At 39.8% G+C, this 19,924-nt stretch overlaps 1 protein-coding gene across 6 annotated transcripts in view; it reads right to left on the reverse strand.

The window, feature by feature from the left end:
• Positions 1-19,924, reverse strand: part of EBF1 (EBF transcription factor 1) — a 409,466-nt gene that overhangs the window by 48,394 nt on the left and 341,148 nt on the right. For all 6 annotated transcript variants that reach the window (XM_044450986.1, XM_044450985.1, XM_044450984.1 and 3 more), the window contains exon 11: positions 2,600-2,688. In XM_044450986.1, coding sequence (XP_044306921.1) covers positions 2,600-2,688 — 89 coding nt within the window. The remainder of the gene's footprint in view (positions 1-2,599; positions 2,689-19,924) is intronic.

Consider the following 19,924-nt stretch of genomic DNA (forward strand, 5'->3'; position numbering starts at 1 on the left):
CATTATTTCAATGAATGCTTTCTCATTTTCATGTTTATTGATATTCTGGTATTTTCTAGCATCTTCTTGTTGAAGTACTTTTACAGTCATACTGGAATTCTCATCAGATTCCAGGTCCAGAGAATAATTAAATGTTTTATATAATTAAATTCCATACTTACTTTGGCATCTGATTACATAAAACATCATGTTTTTCCATGGGAGCCTACAACTACACATTATTCTACATCAGCATCGTGGAACCTATGGTTCTCCGATGTTGTATTTCAGTTTCCACCATCCTTTACAATTTCACCATGTGAGCTGGGGCTGATGAAATTTGGAGTCTGACAACATCTGGACAGTCACAGGTTCCAAACTGCTGTTTTAAACAGCAGCATTTATTATATTATTATGATGATTATTAATTTCATTTCTATACTGCCAATAGCTGAAGTTCTCGGCTGTTTACAACAAGATCTAAAAAAATACAATTTATTTATTAACAACATATCATTATTGTCAAATCCAGCATACATATGGAATCAAAGGTGGAAGCACACCAGTTATTTACACCTAATGTGACTAATATTACCTTTAGAACAGAGAAGAAGTGAGAAAACCTATGAAAATTATATACCTTGAAAATGATGGCTTATTCAGACATTGCATAAAAGTAGAGTTTTCAGAAGCACACACTGTGTTCACTTCTAGATTCCTGTTTTTAATAGAATATCCAAAGTATAAACACCCATGGCAAGATCTGAATATCAGAGATAATGAAATTTTAACTGAAGAAGAAGCTCCAGATATTACAGTAGACAAGGGTGTTCAGAAACAAGAATGTTTTGAAACATAAGAAGCAGTCCTAAGACAGGGTAGGTTGTTGCATTTTACTTTATTTTACCATTGTCTGTCAGCAGTTCTAGAATGCCAGGATCTGTACTGGAGTTGGAGATATCATTACACCTTTCCTCCTGAGTTCTTAAGGGTTAATTTGCCTTCCAACATTTTTACCACTTCATTCAGCTTCAAATGCTCATAGATGAGCATGACCTAAATGCCAGTTTAGCAGAGCTTCTCAGTATGTGCACATATGGAAAAACGGACGAGTACCATTGTTATTGATTATGAGAGAAATGCTGTTTCTGCCCCACAGGCTAAAGATGCTTACAGCAGAAACACAGGTAAAATGCCATGGGTGAAAAGGCCTTCAAAGCAAAGTAAACTGAAATACACAACTATTACTAGGAATCTGTGCTCAGATCTTGTGACTATTCTAATTGCTCTCAAAAGCATACCACCAAAGCAAACAGTGCCAGGGGTTGGGAAAAAATGGCCCATTCAAAGTCCTTTGGCATTTGTAACACACAGGTGAAAGGGCTTGAATCAGACTGCGTTCTTGTCTTCCAGTGCTACTGTGAGGAGACTGGAAGCTTTCGTTTCCATTTTGGATTGTGCACAGCTTTTTGCTGTTTGAATCTAGACAAACTGTGGTTAGTCTTAACTATGGGTTATTGAAAAAAAGCCAACATCCTACCTTGGCTTATAAAACCAGCTTCTTACAAAACCACAGTTAAGAGTATTCGCAGTTTAGGATTCAGATTTAATAGAAAATGCAATTGGTTAAAAATGGAAGCCAAAACTTCCAATTTCCTGTGTGGGAAAAGGAAAGGGGGAGAACACATGCCCAGGACTCAGTGTAGACCATTCCTATAATGATCCACCAGACTTTAATTTTACAGGCAAAGCCACACGTTCTCTTTCCATGTTCAGTACCCTTTATTTGTTCAGGGTACAGATTATGCAGTTAGCTTTTACATATCTAGGTTCTACCTAGAGGAGCTAATGAACATGTGGAAGCCAAAAAGAGGGATGATGGTGTAATCTCACATTCATTATCCCCAGATTACATAGCTATTGATTAGTTATTCAAGGATTCATACCCAACTCTTCTAATGCATTCACAATATGCAGAGCAGCTTGCAATATATTAAAATCTATACCACAATCCCATGATAAAACAAAACTAATGGAAACAGGCACAGCAGATAAAAGCTCTAACCAGGATGCATGGAGTAAAGCCTCTAGTGCCCAGCAAGCAAAAGCTTCCCCAGGCTAGGAAAGTTTCATTCAAGTGGCAGAAAGGACTGAGGGAAGGGCTCAAGGAACCCTATAAGGCAACATATTCCATAATCAGTTCATCTGCAGTGAGTTATACTTGTACCATTTCGCTTTTTAAAAATGAACAACATGCTCGCAAATTATTTTTCAGACAATCAATCATCTCATAATCAATGCATGGAGGGAATGTAAGATTGTATCTTGTCTCTACCTCTTGATTTCCAGGTACTGATTGGACTGTCTGCAAAGCTTACACACCTGAAAACATCTAGGTTTGGTTAGCATAATATTTGTCATGCTAAAAGTGCAGCATGCAGAGAGTATATACATATAAAGCTTGCACAGAACAACTGAGTACAGAGACACTCAGACACTCATGCCCCACTTCTCCATGCATTAATGCTCTTTGCCTGTTGTCTGGGTAGTCCAAACAAAATAATGCTCTTATAAACTTAGTCATTTAAAGTTTCGCACACACACACCACTGTTTGCTGACCTTTGGCAAGCGTTCAGGGTCACCAGGATGCCTTGGGATGACTTTCTGTAACCTTTGGAAACCATAGTCAATTGTGGGTTCATTCAGAGCTGAAACAACAAACACAATAATTATACAATAAGCAGTAAGGCAAGGCACTCCTTTGGAGACGGTATTAAATAAATGGCAATGCTTTTGAATATCTGGAAACTATCACAGCAAATCTTCCCCTTGCTCTTTTCTACTTAAATCAGCAGTGACTGTGAAGCTATGGTTCAAACACTGTTTGAGGTTAGATGTGAAGCTTTGGTTGAGTATCTGTGACAAGATGGCAGCAAGTTTTGGTTTTTATCAATAGCTTTTAAGTAAGAAACAATTATAACCCTGCATGGTTTGAGGAAATTAATTTGGTAAATGCTTTGCACCCTGCTTTTCATGTTTTCCATTGTTATGTTGTTAGAAGGAATCCTTTTTGATCATGGAGAGAAGAAAAAGAAGATTCTCTCACACTTACAGGTTCTATTATGCATTTGATCCCACTTATAAACAGAGCTGTGTATATATTTTCCTTGTGAAGTGCATGATCTGCTTTTAAGAAGAGAAATAAAGAAAGGATTCTGTCCCAAGTGAAACTAACATGAAATACAGCCATATGAACAACCAGAATGAGTATCGAATAAGTAAATAAATAAATAAACATGACTGAATGTACCCATTTGCTGTTGCATATGTCTCCATTGGTAGAACAACCTTGCCAGATGGTGGACACATTCTGCCAAATAGTTAAAAGTAATAATACTGATCAGTGGTGTAAATAGCTACATTTTAGGGAAAGGCAAACTGAAGATAAGGAAAAAACACTGGGTTAATATTTATTTATTTATTTATTTATTTATAAAGCTTATATTCTGCATCCCTCCCCACCATAGGATGGCTTACAACAGCTTACATGTAATAAAACCAAATCTGTAAGATTAATTAAACAGTCAGCAGAAGACATCAACTTCCCAAAGACATCCTACTGCAAACTATTTGGCGTGGCCCTAATACTGCAGACCTGAAGACTACTGGCCCAAATGACGGAGTTGCTTGCTCAACTTCTGTAAAGAACGAAATGTTTTTCTTATGCCATCTAATAATAAAGGGAACACTAAAAATAAAATGAATAAAGAAAGATCAGATGTGCAATAATGTCACATTTTATATTTCACCAACTCTAGTATATCTTCTGTGATAGCTTACCTGTATTTTGGGGCATGGTAATGCTAAATGATAATTCAGGACCAGCTTTGTCATGAAGCGAAATAAAGCAGACTGTTTCAAGTAGTAGAATCCCCAGAAGGTACCATTTTCCTGCTATCTTCTGTCATTTAAAAATATGATAAGCTGCGGTCCAGAGCATAATTTATCCTTTGTACAGGTTCTATCAGGTGCTGCTCTGTTTTAAATTTAAACTAGAAATCTGCAATCTAAATTAAACTTGTGTTTTTATAAGCAAGTAGATATCTGTACTGATCTGAACACCAACCCTCCTCTTGCTCAAGTCACACATAAATGGGATCCTTTTCACAATTACTTTGGTGCAAGTCTGGATTAATTTGTTACTTTATAAAGGTGAATAAATGGATTCATTTATACCGTCTTGGAACTTTTTTGCTATTGTTTTTAATGAGAGATGGATTGAATGCAACCTCCTCCACCATACAGCAAATGTGTTCCTTCATTCCCCAATGTCCTACTATAAAATGTTTTTTTCCCATAGCTGGAGAAAAATATCAATAAGATTTTTTAAAACTTTTAGACTGAGCAACAGTAAGTATTTGTGTTTCTGTCATCCATCCATACATTAAAACAAAGTTAGCACATACTGTAGTTAAAATGCATTCCCATTACCCTAAATTTCAAAAGTACATTGAAAGTACTACCGACTTTAAAAAACTATATTAAATTCAAATAGGTCCCAAGGCTAATGGAAGCAATTTGTGTACCAACCCAAACTGACTGGCCTACTTTTCAAAATACAGGTATGATAATCTCATGGTTTTAAAAGGACATTTAAATTGAAAGACTGTGAATATAGTACATAATTATACCAATAGCACCCTTTAACTTGTCAGCTTGTAAATCTAAAAGGCTATCAATCATTTCTAAAGAGGAAATAAACCTTAAAATTCTTTGATTGACTGTGCTTACTTTTTATGTTAAAAAAAGAGAGAAAGAAAGAAAAAATGGATTAAAGTGGCCAGAAATCCATTTACCAAAGTATATTGTTTTACATAGGTGAGTAAAAAGCCAATAATTACGGCTCCAAAAGACATCTAAATCAAAGTAAGTACTTTTCTCTCACTTATGTATTTTAAGTTGTGTGGAACTTCAGACAACTTTTTTTTATTAAAATACTTTTCTAAATGCAATGCTTATTGAAGTACCTAATAGAATAGCATTTTCATTTAAGGTAATGTAATCATTTTTGCAAATATGAGATTTAAGCCATTTTCTCCTATCTAAACAGTAAACTTTCAACCTGTCTCTTGTGTGAATTAACTAAAATTACACCCAGGTGTACAAAATCTGTCTATCTATGCTAGTGTATGAGTTAAGGCACAATATTTATTATTCTTTCCATTTTATAAATTACTACTTAAACCCTTGAGGAAGAACTTACTTTCAGATTAGACTTGAACAGAGCATGCCTTGGAAACTGTGTATGCAGTATATTTCATAAAAAATCTCTTAAAATCCAACACATTTAATACAAAATAAAGTCAGAAATCTGGAAAAATTGGAACTGGGGATTGAATTGTTTTCATGTTTACAAAGCTACAACTTAAATTTCATCAATTTTTCTTTAATATCTTTAAAAACTGTTTCTTGTAAATTAAATGAGTTGATGACTCTTACAATTAGGGCTAGCCTCTCACAAACATATTCTTGGATTTCTTCCCCCTTTTCATCAGAATTAAACGGATTGTCTTTCTTTTTTTCCCAGTATTTCACATAATGAACTCCTGCTGTATCAATAAACCTTTGATTGTTAATTGAATGACAGCCTGATATACAGGAGAGAGGAATGTGTATCTCCAGCCATGCTGCCAAGTTACAGCAAAATGATCGACACTTAATATCAGCAATTAAAAGAATCTGTTCAAATATCATATGAAACTCATAGCTTGGACTAGTCTTGGGAAACTCATTCAGATGCAGTGGGGAATAATTGAATTAGACACATTTTAATGTTATTATCTGAGGAAAAATAAACACACTACATGGAAGCATTTTAGAGATACCTCAGACCCCAAGAAAAAGACAAAGCTGGGTTATTTGTTTTCCATGCATCGATGGCTTTATTTATTTATTTATCTTCCACTAACCATTTTTCCTACTTCTCAGATTTTTTTCCATTACTTTATTTGACAGCCCCCAGAGTCAGCTGTTAAAAAACAGACAAAAGCTGCCCCTAAAGGTATGTCGTGGTGTACAGCAAGGCACAATTTGGGACTCTCTGACTAGCAGTGCAGTGCCAGCAAGCCTCTTTTCTTTCTCCCCCACCTCACCCTGTGATATGTTTCAAGGTTAACTCTTCCCAAGGGGTAACATTTTGCAAATCTGGAATTTATCAAACCATAGCATAAATTACTTATGGTTTTGATCAGACATATTGGTGTTTGGGGAAAACTACGGGTGTTGATTCTTTAAAAAATATGTTCTTCACATATTGATTTTATTTTTGCTAACTTCATATTTGTAAGATCTACCCTTAGAAAGAATGCCCCACAAAGAACGTCAAGAATAAAGGACATGGAACAAAGAAGAGTGTGGATAATTCACCTGCGACCTGGTAAAGTGTAATGTCAAAATATGAATTGTGTAAATAACTGTAAGATCTCATTCTTCATCTTTGAAACATTTTTATGAGACTGCAGGACTGAATATTCATGACCTTTCCTTCTCCCCAGGGCCCACTGAGGCATTCCTTTCATGTGTGAGACCCACAAAATAGCCTATGTTCCAATAGGGAACTGTTGCTCTCCAGGCTAGAGTCGAAACTCCCTTGATTTAAGAGACCAGAGTCCCAGTGCAATGACTGTAAGGGGTTACGATTCGAGTAAGCTTATGCCATAATACTTTTTTTGTTATGCTTCAAGGTACAAGAAGATACTTTGCTGCTTTTAGTGATAAGAAATATTTTTTCACCTACTTTTGAGAGTTGTGCTGCTCTGCTCGCCCAGAGAACAAACTCCCCTTCAGAGAAATTTTTGAGGACTGCATTATATTACTATAAATGATAGTGCCCCACAAATAACAGCATCTTTAGCTTAAAGCTCCTCCTGCAATAATTGAGCTGTAGGAGAGGGATTTCAACCTTGTAGGATGATGAAGCAGCTACACAAAAGCCAGGAAATCAGCAAGTGATCAGTGAGGCAAAAGAAAGAAACCAGGGTGGGTTCACCCGGGGAACACGGAGGGCCAGATTCAGATTCTGGGAGGACCAGACATGGCCCCCAAGTTAGACATCCTGAAATACGAACTTCATATCTTCAGATACACTGCATGAATTAAGGCATATATACATATATGCACAGTTTCAAATACCTCTAGCATATTCCTTTTAATTCAGCAAATGCCACAATGAATGTATATATTCAGCATCAGTCCCTTACAGTGAAAATGGGAGACCAAGGGCTGAACACAACCTGTCTCTGAGGTGCACAGCTTACCAAAAGTGAAGGATATGATTTCTCTGTTACATCTGTTCACTGCATACTTTTTTTCTTGGTGCTTTCCCCCACCCATCTGGTTATTAATTAAGGACAATTATCATGCACTGGGTCTCACAGAGAGGCCAACACAAAACCAGAAACCACTTCCAAGTGGTGGCTAACGGAACAGATATCTCTGCCTAAGAAAGTTCCATGTAGTAGAAGCACTATGCACATTACAGTGCCTGTATGGGAAAACTGCCACATTACATCCTTCTGAAGACTGGTCTTACACTGGAAGTCCATAAAAGTCTTGGGTAGATATTCTCAAACAAAGATCTAGGGTCTATCCATGGGTTCCACTGTTTTGCTCTAGATCAGAGTTATGCAATTCTTCTTCGTAAGGTGGCAAGGTGTCCTACTTTACAGAAGACAGAGCTCTGTTTGAAGTACAGCATCCTCTATTTCTTGGGTGTCCAAACCAAGTCTGGTTTAATGTCAAAGAAACTTAGAAGGAAGAGGAATGGCATTGCAGTCATTCATCAAGAGTAAGACCCTGAACCACAGAATGGGTAGGCACCCAGGTTTCCTGGCTGGTCTTCCTCACTGAGATAAGATGCATCATACTTCTATTGCAGGTATGGTTATCATCTCTAGGTACTTTATACATATATATTAACTTACACAAGTGTGATGCATACCAATTGGCTTTTTCCCCCTTTGGTGATGCTTAATTGGCCACTGAGAGCCAGTGTGGTGTAGTGGTTAAGAGCATGGGACTGGGACTCAGGCGATCTGAGTTCTAGTCCCTGCTCAGCCATGGAACCAACTGGGAAACTTTGGGCCAGTCACAGACTCTCAGCCCAACCTACCTCACAGGGTTGTTGTTGTGGGGATAAGATGGAGGAGAAGAATGATGTAAGCTGCCTTGAGCCCTTTGTAGGAAAAAGGCAGGATATAAATCGGGGTGGGGGGGGGGAACCCATCTACAAGTCTCTAACATTTGGCAATCAGGATATATGGCCAGACAAAAAGAAAAGCAACCCCCATCCCCCCAAAATTGAAATCTTCCAGGCAACCTCATGTCCTTATGTGACCATTCACCTCTCTTGTACGCAGTAGGAACACCACAGCCAGAGTCACAAGATTGATATGGCGTGTTCCCAACCAAGCACCTTTGTATGCAGCAGCGCTTTAATTGGTCCATTGGGGAACGTAAAATTGCACTTCACACACATCATCCACTGAAAGAGTATATTTTGCAAATCTCATATGCAAAGAAAGTTTTCTTTCTTAATTAAATGTCATTAAATGAAACCTATACAAGCACTGGGGCTATTTTTGTTGTGGTTGTTGTTAATATGATTTACTTTTTATAAAGCTTCCTTTTCATTAAACTCCCACAACTCCTGTGCGTGTTTATTCCCACTGACGATGGAAAATGGAAGTAGGTGGAGCAAGCCCTATGGAGACACAAGGCCTGGTGTTAGAGAGGCTACCACACAGCTAACTCAGACTTTCCCTGCTTTTATGACTCTCTGTGTTCCTTTCACTAAAACATATTCCTGTGAATTTAATTTCCTTTTCTTAATGATATTGCAGTGTGATGTCATGTTTTGCTAGAAATAGAAAGATACGTAGCTAGTAAGAAATGAAAAATTCTGATTTTATAGCAACTTAAGAGTCCAAATAAACTGCCAGTGCATTCATCAGATTATAAATAGCATTTCACATCCAAATCAAACTACAGAAGTAGCACCTGTGTCTCCGGCTTCTTCTGGCGACTGCTCTTTATTCGAATTAAAGGCACAGTGAGGGCAGTTGTTGAGGTAGATCTGTTATTGTCAAACGGTTAACCAGGCTGTGCTACACACGCGTACGCGCGCACACACACCTCTCCCTCTCTCTCAACTTCTTCCAGAATCTTAGTATCAAAATGAAATGTCAGTGGTAGTTTTGAGCACTCAAGGAATGCAAAGTGTCAGTGAAAACTGAACTTTTAAAATGGCAATGTTTCTCAAGACTTTCTTGTAGGCATCTATTGCCACAGTATGTTCGCTCCCTTTTCTTCTTCTTTATTGAGCCTTAGTAGATGCTGCGGGCAGGCCCTAAGCCCAGTGTCCTGCAGGATCACCCATCTATAATCAAAACGCCTCCTTATACTTCCCGAGGGTTAACCTCCATAAATCAAGTGCCAGTGTGCCATGTTTGGGAAGGAGGAACAAAGCTGAGCTTGCATGATTCAGGGATAGTTGAAACAACAAGCTTCTCCAATAGGACTTGTGAACGCCTCTTGCCTTTTTCTACACCACTCCCTTCAGTTTGCAGGCAGAGACCTTCAGCCACAGCAGGCAAGGAGGAGGAAGGCAGATGGTGGGAAAGGAAGCACCCTGGATGAGAATGCCTGGTTCTCACACCTCTCCCATGCATGTATCTGCTAAAGGAATCCTTGGTGGGTGGAGCTTTGATTAGTTCATGCATTCTTCCGATCAATGGGAGATGGCATAAAACTTCACTGTCCTTAACCTCACCAGTTTAATAGGGTTATTCAGGTAATTCTGCAAAAGTTTTTAAGTTAGAGGATAGTGTTTTGGAATTTCAAAACAAAGTATTTTCTTCGGTTTAATTATTAGATCTGCTTTCTGTGAGAGAAAGGATACCTTTCCTGAGAAGGAGGGACCTTGTGTGAGTGGAAGAGCACCAGTTACAGAAGGCTGCCTGCCTAGTTTTGAGGGATCCCCACACCAAAGCTCCATCCATTCAGCAGAGTGCCCTGATGCCTGATGGCCTGTACAGGGAGGCGGCTGCTGGGTGAAAAAGGAGGTGGGGAAGTCCACTTGTACCTGCACAACTGATCCAGTTTAGATCCAACCCTGAGACTGTTACACATACATCCTGCCATAAACTAGGAATGGTACGATCTGATACCAACACAATATACATAGAATGATGTAACACCAAAGCAAGCGGAAGTATATAGCTACACCATCCAAATACTTAGGTAAAAATATGCCACTTCTGGAGTCAGCTATTCCTGGTTGTTGCCTATAATGTTCAAGAAATCAAAGTATGATTTACATTAAAGAACAGATTTCAGATGCGATCTTTTGCAAGTTTAGACAAACAGGTCCTGCACCTCCTACTGTACTCCAACCAACTGCGCCAACAGGAAAATGCTTGGAAGTGTAAGGTGTTATTTTCTGTCTAAACACACATCGGATTGAATTCTTCATTGTACAAATATTTTGATAGACCATATATATGATTTCTTTTTATGTTTATTTGAACAGGTATATCCCACCTTTGTCTCTCTATTAAGGAACCCATGGTGGCTTATATTCTTTCCTTCCACTCTATTTTATTCTCACAACAATCCTGTGAGGCAGTTCAGACTGAGAGTCCATAATTGGCCCAAAGTTACCTGCTAAGCTTCATGGCTGAACTGGCACTAGATCCTGGCTCTGCCGAGTCCCAGTCCAACATTCTAACCACTGCCTACAATGGCTCTTAACTGAACTACTGGAAGAAACAACTTACAATGCATTCAGACATGCAGCTATACATTTGTTGATTGTATTTATTGCAAATCATTAGAGTCTGTTCATTTTACAGACTATCATAGTCAGTTTCTACCCTGTTACAGATACTGAGGCAGTATGTATGCACGCAAGCTTAAAAAAACAAACAAACAAAAAAACACAGAACAAAACAAAACAAGGAAGTGCCAATCACCTCTTCCTTTAGAACACAAAGCTGGCTCCATGAATTTATCTAATCCGCTTTTAAAGCCATCCAAATTTGTGGCCATCATTGCATCTTATGGTGGTGATTTCTAGCATTTTAACTATGCAAAGAAGTGCTTGTTTTTATGTGTCTTGAATCTCCCACTAATTATTCTTGCTATTCACTTTTTACACACCATGAATAATTTTGTACACTCCCTCATGTCTCCCCTTACTCACCTTTTCTCCAACCTAAACAGTCCCAGATGTTGTAATCTTTCCTTGCAGGGGAATTGCTCCAGCCTCTCGGTCATTTTCTGCACTTTTTACAACTCTGAAAGATGCTTTTTAGGTGCAGTAACCAAAACAATACCCAGAATTCCAAGTATGGTCACACCACAGATTTGTGTAAGAGCAGCATGATGGTGCCAGTTTTATTTTTGATTCCTTTCCAAATTACAGACAACAAATATTTGTCTTTCTCACAGAGGCTGCACATTGGGTTGGCATTTTCATTGTGTTGTCCATTACAACCCCAAGAATTCTGTGATACAATTTTGTGTTGTACAAATATATTGGATATAAATATGAGAAAGGGGATTCCTGGCTTCTGCCTAAGGTTTATCTTTTTTTGGTTAGCTATCAGAAACAATGCACATATAGTTAGCATACCAAAGGGAAGCAAGAAGAAGGATCATTTTGAATCAATAACTGTTAATAAAAGTATCTGAATTATTATAACTCAAGTAGCCTGCCTGATGTTCCAGCCTTTAAGGGGAAACAGTATAATTCCAGAGCTTTCTGTAGGCTCTAAATTCAACACCAACAATATTACTTACACCTATAATTGTTCAGCTTATGTCCCAAAGAGTTTTGACAATAACTGTTATCAGGAGAAATCATAGCAACCTGTCTGATAAACATGTTTCCCTGCCCTCACACCCTGGTGAGCACTGTGACACTCTACTTTTATCATCTAGTGTGTGCTCAGAATGAGCTTAGAACAGCAATTGCCAGGAATAGGCAGGCGATAAACTACATTGATTTAACACATCTTGTTTTCAATCATGCTCGGATTTTCTGAGCACGCATTTTTCCTGTACTCCAGCTTGTAGCTTTTATCTGACGAGCTGATCCCTTTTCACTGGAAAATGAAAAGGTCGCACAATAAGACACGGTTTACTGGAACTCCAACACGCACCGGGGAAAGTATTTTAGATAAATACTGGCAGACATAGTGGAGCTGAATTTCAACACCACAATTGCTTAACAACAATACTTATTACACTCCTAGAACAAGCCTACAAGCACCTTATGGCTCACAGTAGGGGAGAGCACGGAGTTAGATGTGGCAGCTTAAAAAAAGCCTTCCATAGGACAGTTTAAAGATGCAGTGCCCCTTTAAACTTTTATAACTTGTTATAGAGTAGGAAAAAGCTAAATACCATTTCAGGAATACCTACCAGGCCACAGACAAGTTCACAATCAGTTGTTTGCCAAGATCTGAATTCCCAGAAAAATGGAAAAGCTACTTTGGTGAAATTGTAAGGTAAAAAGGGAATCAAACTAAAGAATAACAGTGGTTGTTGGACAAGTGTATTCGCCACGGCTGAAATCCGAGGCATGCTTACTTGGAAATAAATTGCATAGATTATTTTTGAAACAACATCCAAATGAAAGTCATGATTAAATTTGTATAGCAGTGGTCAATTTGCCCATCTAGCCCAGTGCTGTCTGCAGCTCCAGATGAACAGGCAAAAGCCCGTTACCTGATCCTTCTGAGCAGAAGTGGATCCAGCTTGCAGCTCCCTGCATGAAGGGCATGTGCTCTGCCCCTGAGCAGTTGCCCTCCCTGAATAATCTCCAGGAAAATTCAGTGCCAGTCATGCCTCTCACTCAGTCTGGACAGCGGTTCTGCAACAGTCACACCTTAATAACCACTTGCCATAGAGGACAATAGTTGTGTGCTACAGCTACTTAACTGCCCAGCAGCAAACACTGGTTTTGCATGAAGAGTGCCATCCTTAGCTTGAAAAAATGGGCAGAGAACAATCCTGCTTTCCCTGTGGACTGGAAAACTTGGATAGATAGAATCCATGTAATAGAGCACCACCAAATCCTGAATCTCCAGCAGCAGAATCAGCTGGGGCAAGCTGGGAGTTGTAGGACTTTTTTCTGTGGGTCAGGCCCAATATCTATGGGGACAGAAATGCAGCACAACATGGGTGGGGTAGTGAAAGGCCAAGGCATTTAAAACCTTAGTGCGGCATTGCTCTTTGGACTTTTCTATACAACACTGTTAATCCCGTGTCTACTTCTGATTTTACTTATCAGATTTATATCCTGCTTTTTTCTTACAAAGAACTCAAAGCAGCTTACATCATTCGCCTTCTGTTGCTCTCCATCTTATCCCCACAACCACAACCCTGTGAGGTAGGTTAGGCTGAGAGTCTGTGACTGGCCCAAAGTCACCTGGTTGGCTCCATGGCTGAGCAGAAAGTAGACTCACCTGGGTCCCACTCCTGCACTTGTAACCACTGCACTACACTGGCTTTTGCCACAGAACTGAGCACCAGATGTGGCACATTTCCCTTGTTTTTACAGAATCTCTAGCTGACATGGTGATACAGTGGTATAGCACAAGTGTAGAAGAAGAGATTGTGATTTCTTTTGCTTCCGCAATGAAATGAAACATTCTCCCTGCTCTGGGGAAAAAGACTGAATGCGCTGGTTAGACACAGAAGGAAGCCAGAGGGCCATGAAGTCATCTAAAGAACCTGTAAACAATGAAGAGTAGGGAGCGACAAGTGCACAGCAGCCAATACCTCATGTAGAAAAGCCCTTTGCTTGCATGGATGAGAGTTTTCTTTGGCAGAGAAAGGAGCAGTATTGTGAACCACGCACCAAACTCAGGATGGCATTTCCACAGCAAAGCAGGGACAATATTTGATGGAAAACAGTTTTAAATGCATTGAGATTTACTACAAGAGGGGCTATACTTGCACCCATATGGGGAAAAAAAGCTAAGGTAAAATAGATAAAGAAAAATATGTACCCAAGTTAAGACTGCATTCTTTTATTGTAGTGGTTGCTTCTAAAGTTCACATCTGATGCACGCTGATAAAGTGTCCAAAAGAAAATCCCATCTGAATCCTCCCCCTCCCTCCCCGCAAACATGGCAATTGATACAGTCTGTGACCTTCTCCTTTCCTGGCTGTTGGTTACTCTCAGTGTCATTCCCCCCCACCACCCCCACCTACCACTTTCCTTTACAGTTTTGGTCTTGCTTGCCCACATTGTTATGAAATCCCAGGCTGGATCCAGCATCTGCCTCGTAGCCAGTTTTTCATGCTCCCCTTCCCCAACCCACTACAGCTCACACCATTCAGGACAGGATCCTGGCTTTCTGTAGCATTTTCAGGGGGCTGGAGAAACTGAAGAATAATCACCTTCCAACAGGGTTGTTGGATCCAGTGGCATGTGATTTTGTTTACAAGGGTCAAAGGCAGCGCCCTTCTGATGCAATACTGTAGCAGCATCAAGAGCAAAATCATATGGATCATTGCAACAAGAAATGGGATGTCACTTCTTTTTCTTTCAGGGCATTTGTGTGAAGTTGCAGCAATGTTCTGCTGGCATGCAGAGGAGCGCTTAACAGCATGTGGAGCAGAATCCCATAAAGTGTCAGTGGCTGCCACCAAGATGAACAGAGTTCCCCACCATCGCAACCACCCGCGCTTCATTTAACAATGCAGTTCTCAACTGGGTCAGAAAAGGGGATGCAATGCCTCACTCTCATTCCCTTGGAGAAGTTTCAGTTATGCAAGTAGATAGTTAATTCAGCCTCTCTGCCATCCTTCCATTTATCTGTGTGTTTAGCTATCTACTTGGTGGCCAAACATCAGGGGAATCTTTCATGGTTTATCTTTCCACTGGCTTTACGTGCAGCTTCACAGAAGACAGATGCTTTTACTGTCCCCTCCCCTTTTTCATGCAAAAGTAGTTTTCCTTCCATTAAGAGCTGTAACTCCTCTGAAACATCCAGATCATCTTTTGAGTTCAAAATCACTTCTGTAGTGTTCAAGGTAAAGCAGCTGGAGTAGGGCTTGGACTGCTCTGCCCAGCTCGTGACTTTTCACTTCATCAGAAAAGAATCCACAATCCCTACATGTTGGACGTGGCAAGTACTTGGAAATTCATCCATTTGTCTGGGGAGGGTCTGTTAACTGGCCACATTTTAAATTGATGTTAATTAGTTAATTAGATCCATCAGTCTTACAAATTGATTGATTAAATAATATTGCTTTAAAGAGATATAATGGAACATTCAATCCTTGAATTACATAATGAAGCAAATTATTTCAACTTAACTACATATGCATAGCTGGGCACTGGATTACAGACAATTTCTTCTTGTGCGGCACAACGGAAGGGTATTTTCTACTTTTTTGTTTCTAGGCCTGGAAGTTTGCTGGAGGCACGAAGATGCTATTGCCTTCTATTTTCAGTCATAATTCATAATGACTGCTTACAAGAGAAACACATGCTTTATCTACTAGAATACTAACATATGAGAGCCAGTGTGGTGTGGTGGTTAATCTTACAGGCAAGGCCTGGGACTCAGGAGATCTGGGTTCTAGTCCCTGTTCAGCCATGGAGCCAACTGGGTGACTTTGGGCTAGTCACTCATTCTCAGCTCAACCTACCTCACAGGGTTGTTGTTATGAGGATAGGATTGAGAGGAGAGAGAGAATTATGTAAGCTGCCTTGAGTTCCTTGAAAGGAAAAAGATGGGGTATGAATAAATAGATATGAAAAATTCCCTGCTCATCAGAAGGATAAGTTGAGCAAGTGGTCTCATTTGGCATAGCAAATCCTCTTTCCCTTTTTAAGACATTGTCCTTATATAGCTTATAGTATATAGAAACTGGATTATCTTTCTTAAAAAGATAGTCAAATATGTTTTGTTTTATGAAGGCAAAATCCTTGGGGGATTGTCTGAAGCGCAACTAATATTCTTGAGTACTGAAGTTTGCAGTGTTGCCTTTTACACTATCAGATGTGTGCAAAAACACTTACTGATAGATAGTTCTTATCTGTTACAGATTCAAAGAAGCTAAGGAAAAGAAGCTATACTGTCTAAATATCAAGTATGACTTATGCTCTAGGGCTTTTGGTAAGTGAATTTTCAGAGTGCAGCATTTCAAGAAGAGACATATTTGTACAAAAAAAGCTTCCTTAGGGAGGATGCTTTATTGAGGTATTACTATATTCACTGTGACACAAAGGCTTGGAGGTAAAAAGCACATTTGAACTTAAAATATGATCTACAGGTTCATTAATTAGGCTGTTCAGCTCCACAAACAGTCGATTTTAAAATCAATAGCAAGAAGTTCACCTAGGTTGAAATCAGTGAGACATTTGTCACTCCACGCAGCCACAGAATTCCCATCTAGGGACCTCCCATAATTATGTTCAGTTCTATAAGGTGGACAGCACTCCATTCCATTCATTTGTCATTTGATGAGTCAAACATGCATGTCCATCATATGTGCAAAACTTCATACCACCGTACATCATTTCCAACACAAGGCTTTTCAAAGAGGTTGGTTACTGTAGATGCAAATCATACACCGTCCAGTAACAATATGGTGAGAAATCCATTGATGACCATTCTTTTCTCAAGTGCAGGGAGTAGATATTCCAGCAGTCCCAATATTATAGTTACCATGGTTGCACGTATAGACTTTTTCATTTTGCACCTCAATGATATATTTCTCTTCCTTTGTGCCATTTTGTAGTAAACACATTCTTGAGAGAACATTTGAAAACTTTGCTGTACTATTACCTTATCATATCCACACAAAGTTACATCTACTTCTGCATATTTTGCCATTGCCCTTGATGGCTGAGACTGATGGGAGTTGAAGTCCAGAGTAGGTGGAGAGCATCAGCCTCAGAAAAGCTGGGACAGACCATCTGACTAGTCTATTTGACTGCCCATCCTGCTGATGAATAAACTCCCCGGTTGCAGTGGATTCGGCTCTGTTGGTAAGGTTCATTAGCTTTTAATACTGAGCAATTTGAAAACCTGTATTAAGTTTCTCAAAGTAGATCAGTTCAGGATTTATTAATTTATATAAAACATGTTGATTCCATCCTTTGCACAGTCTCAGGACAGGTTAGTACCACAAAAATTCAGTGTAGGTCAGAACTTATGCTTGAAACTGGTCATATGATAGATTTTTTAGGTTTGCCTGGAATAAACTGAGTATGATTTGTGGGAGGAGGGCTTGCAGCTACCCGAATCCACAGGATGAGGCTACTGTTGCATTGCTCTTAGTCCAGAAGGAATGAAGGGCATTCTTGTGATCTGCTCCCAACAGGTATGGAACCAACATGTTGACAGAAACCCACAGGGTTTATAGGCAAAATTGCAAGGAGTTTTTTTTTTTCCAGTGCTCTACAATGGAGAGTTCCCCTGTGCTGCAGGTGCAGTTAGCATATGCAGCTGACACTAATCCAGCTCCTTGAAGAACTGATGTCAATGAGAAGCTGAAGACAATGAAACATTTGGGCCATACCTCCGTGGCAGAGCACATGCTTTGCATGCAGAAAACTCTGCCTTAAATTTATGGTATCTCTGATAGAAACAGTAAGATAGCATGTGATAGGAATCATCTTTGTCTGAGAGGCATCTGAAGCACACAGTACTGGACTGGATGGACAATTAATCTGACCTGATATGAGACTGCTTTGTATGGTAAGTAGCCCGACCACAGTTGGAAGGATTTTTGGAGTTAATCTGAACTATATGGAGTTAGAACACAGATTCAACATGCTTGAATCAACGGGAGCAGAACACATGCTTCCATAGGTGCAGGACTCCCTGCTTTAGTGTGAATGTGGCCTTAAATGCATGCAGTTGCCCATGTGTAGGCTCCTCCTCCAAATTGGGGCTCTAGCTAGATGGAGTAGCCCTGGTCACATACAGGTGCATGCAGGTAGGGTCCTTTACAGCCCAGCATGTGTCATCCTGGTGAATGGCCAGTGGGTGTTTAAATGTGTAGAACCTTAGGTACAGGGACTATATCCCACATGCCAAGTTTTTCAATCTAGCTGTACAAAGTTTCCCAGAAAGGGAACCCTCTCCACCAACCACAGAGTGTGTGGTCATTTTCAAGGCTTTTGCACACTTTCCCCCTTTCATTCTAAGGGTGTGAAATACTTCTCTCAAGCCTTAGTTGTTGATGATGTTGTTACATTGCATTTATATCCCCGTTTTTTCCTCGTGTGGGGAATCCAAGGCAGCTTACACAGCTATCACAACAACAATCCTGTGGGATAGGTTAGGTTGAAAGTGATTGACCCAGTGAGCTTCATAGCTGAGTAGGGACTAGGCCACAGATCTCCCAGGTCCCTGTTCTAACCACTGTACCACAATGGCTCTCAGTAACTGTACTTACTGTCAGTAAAAGCTTCAAGGTAAAGTCTACATGTATGTTTGATGCTCTGGCCTGTCTCCTTTGCCCTTAGCTGCTACGGGATTGTGGCCCTGGAGAATGGAATTTTGTACCCTGGTGTTAAAAGGGCATGGTCAACAGCTATGATCTCATTTCCTCTTCACATGCTCAATGAATGTGTGAAGTGGCCTGTATCAGTCCCTCTTCATATTATGGATGACTGCATTGTCAGCTCTTTGAGTAAAACCAGTTTAGATTAAAAACCAACCAGCCAAACATCTAGTGGTAACTTAAATATTAACAGATTTATTATAGCATAACCTTTTCTGGAAACTGTCTACTTCATCAGATGATCCACATATGCATCCACCACATTAAATTTATTCAAAATTCTTCGTCCATAATAAACAAGATTCTATGTTGTTTTTCCAGCAAAAGAGATCTCTAGAAATAGTTCACATTAGTTATTGTCCTGTTCTGTGGTTCCCTGAGGCTTGTAGGGAAAACTGATAGCAACTGATGGCAGGGAGATCAAGGCAGAAAGAATTGGACCTTGGACAGCTCCAAATGGTTCCTGATGGCTGGCAATCTCCCTCTAAGGCAAAAGGAGGATGTGTTGTAAGCCGCCCCATGTAGACCGCCCCATGTAATAAATAAATAAATAAACCTTACACCCCATGTAGACTGACATGACCAGCAGCCATGACTAGATTGTTAAAGGCCCCTCACTTCATTTCCTTGGCTGAGACTTCTACAAGGCTGGGGTGACGGAGATGTTCCCAGGGACTTATCCTCAACCCAGAGGAAAATGGCAGATTTCCATCTTCTGACCAGGAGGACCTCAATTACACACCAACTGACCATATAAAAATGCCTTGTCTATACGTGAATCTTCTACTGATCAAAAAGGTGAGTTCAGTGTTTAGTATTAATATATTTACTTTTTAAATACACATATGCATTAAGTGTATTATATTGCTTTATATGCACTTTTTAAAAAGAGCTTGTTTCTTGTATTGGAAATATCATCCATCCCTTGTTGTCTACAACCAAAAGAATGACTCTGCAAATAGCGAATGTGAATCCCAAGGAGTCATACTATACAGGTCATCAGGTGGCTTGCATGTGCTCAGTTATGAATGACTTTCAGTGTTTTGGGGGGCTATGCTGAACACTCCCCCATTTGGAAATAGTGCTTTCAGGTGCACAGGACCGTATTCCTTGTTTGCTAGTTAGTTACTGGATGTTTGTTCCCTGATAACCCCCCCCCCACCCATTGGGTTTTCTTCTTGATGGGAACAGGGTTTCTAGCAAATAGGGCTCACAATTATCTTTCTGTTGCACATCAGAGTTGGCTACATAATAGCATCACAAAGCCAAATCAGACTGAGTGGGATGCTTCTAAGGGTCAGTATCACTGTGAGGAAACATTTTTGCAGCCTCCCATTCGCAGGAAAGATG

The sequence above is a fragment of the Varanus komodoensis genome, unplaced genomic scaffold (genome assembly GCF_004798865.1).
Source record: "Varanus komodoensis strain SLA01 unplaced genomic scaffold, ASM479886v1 scaffold6_1, whole genome shotgun sequence".
NCBI lineage: Eukaryota > Metazoa > Chordata > Lepidosauria > Squamata > Varanidae > Varanus > Varanus komodoensis.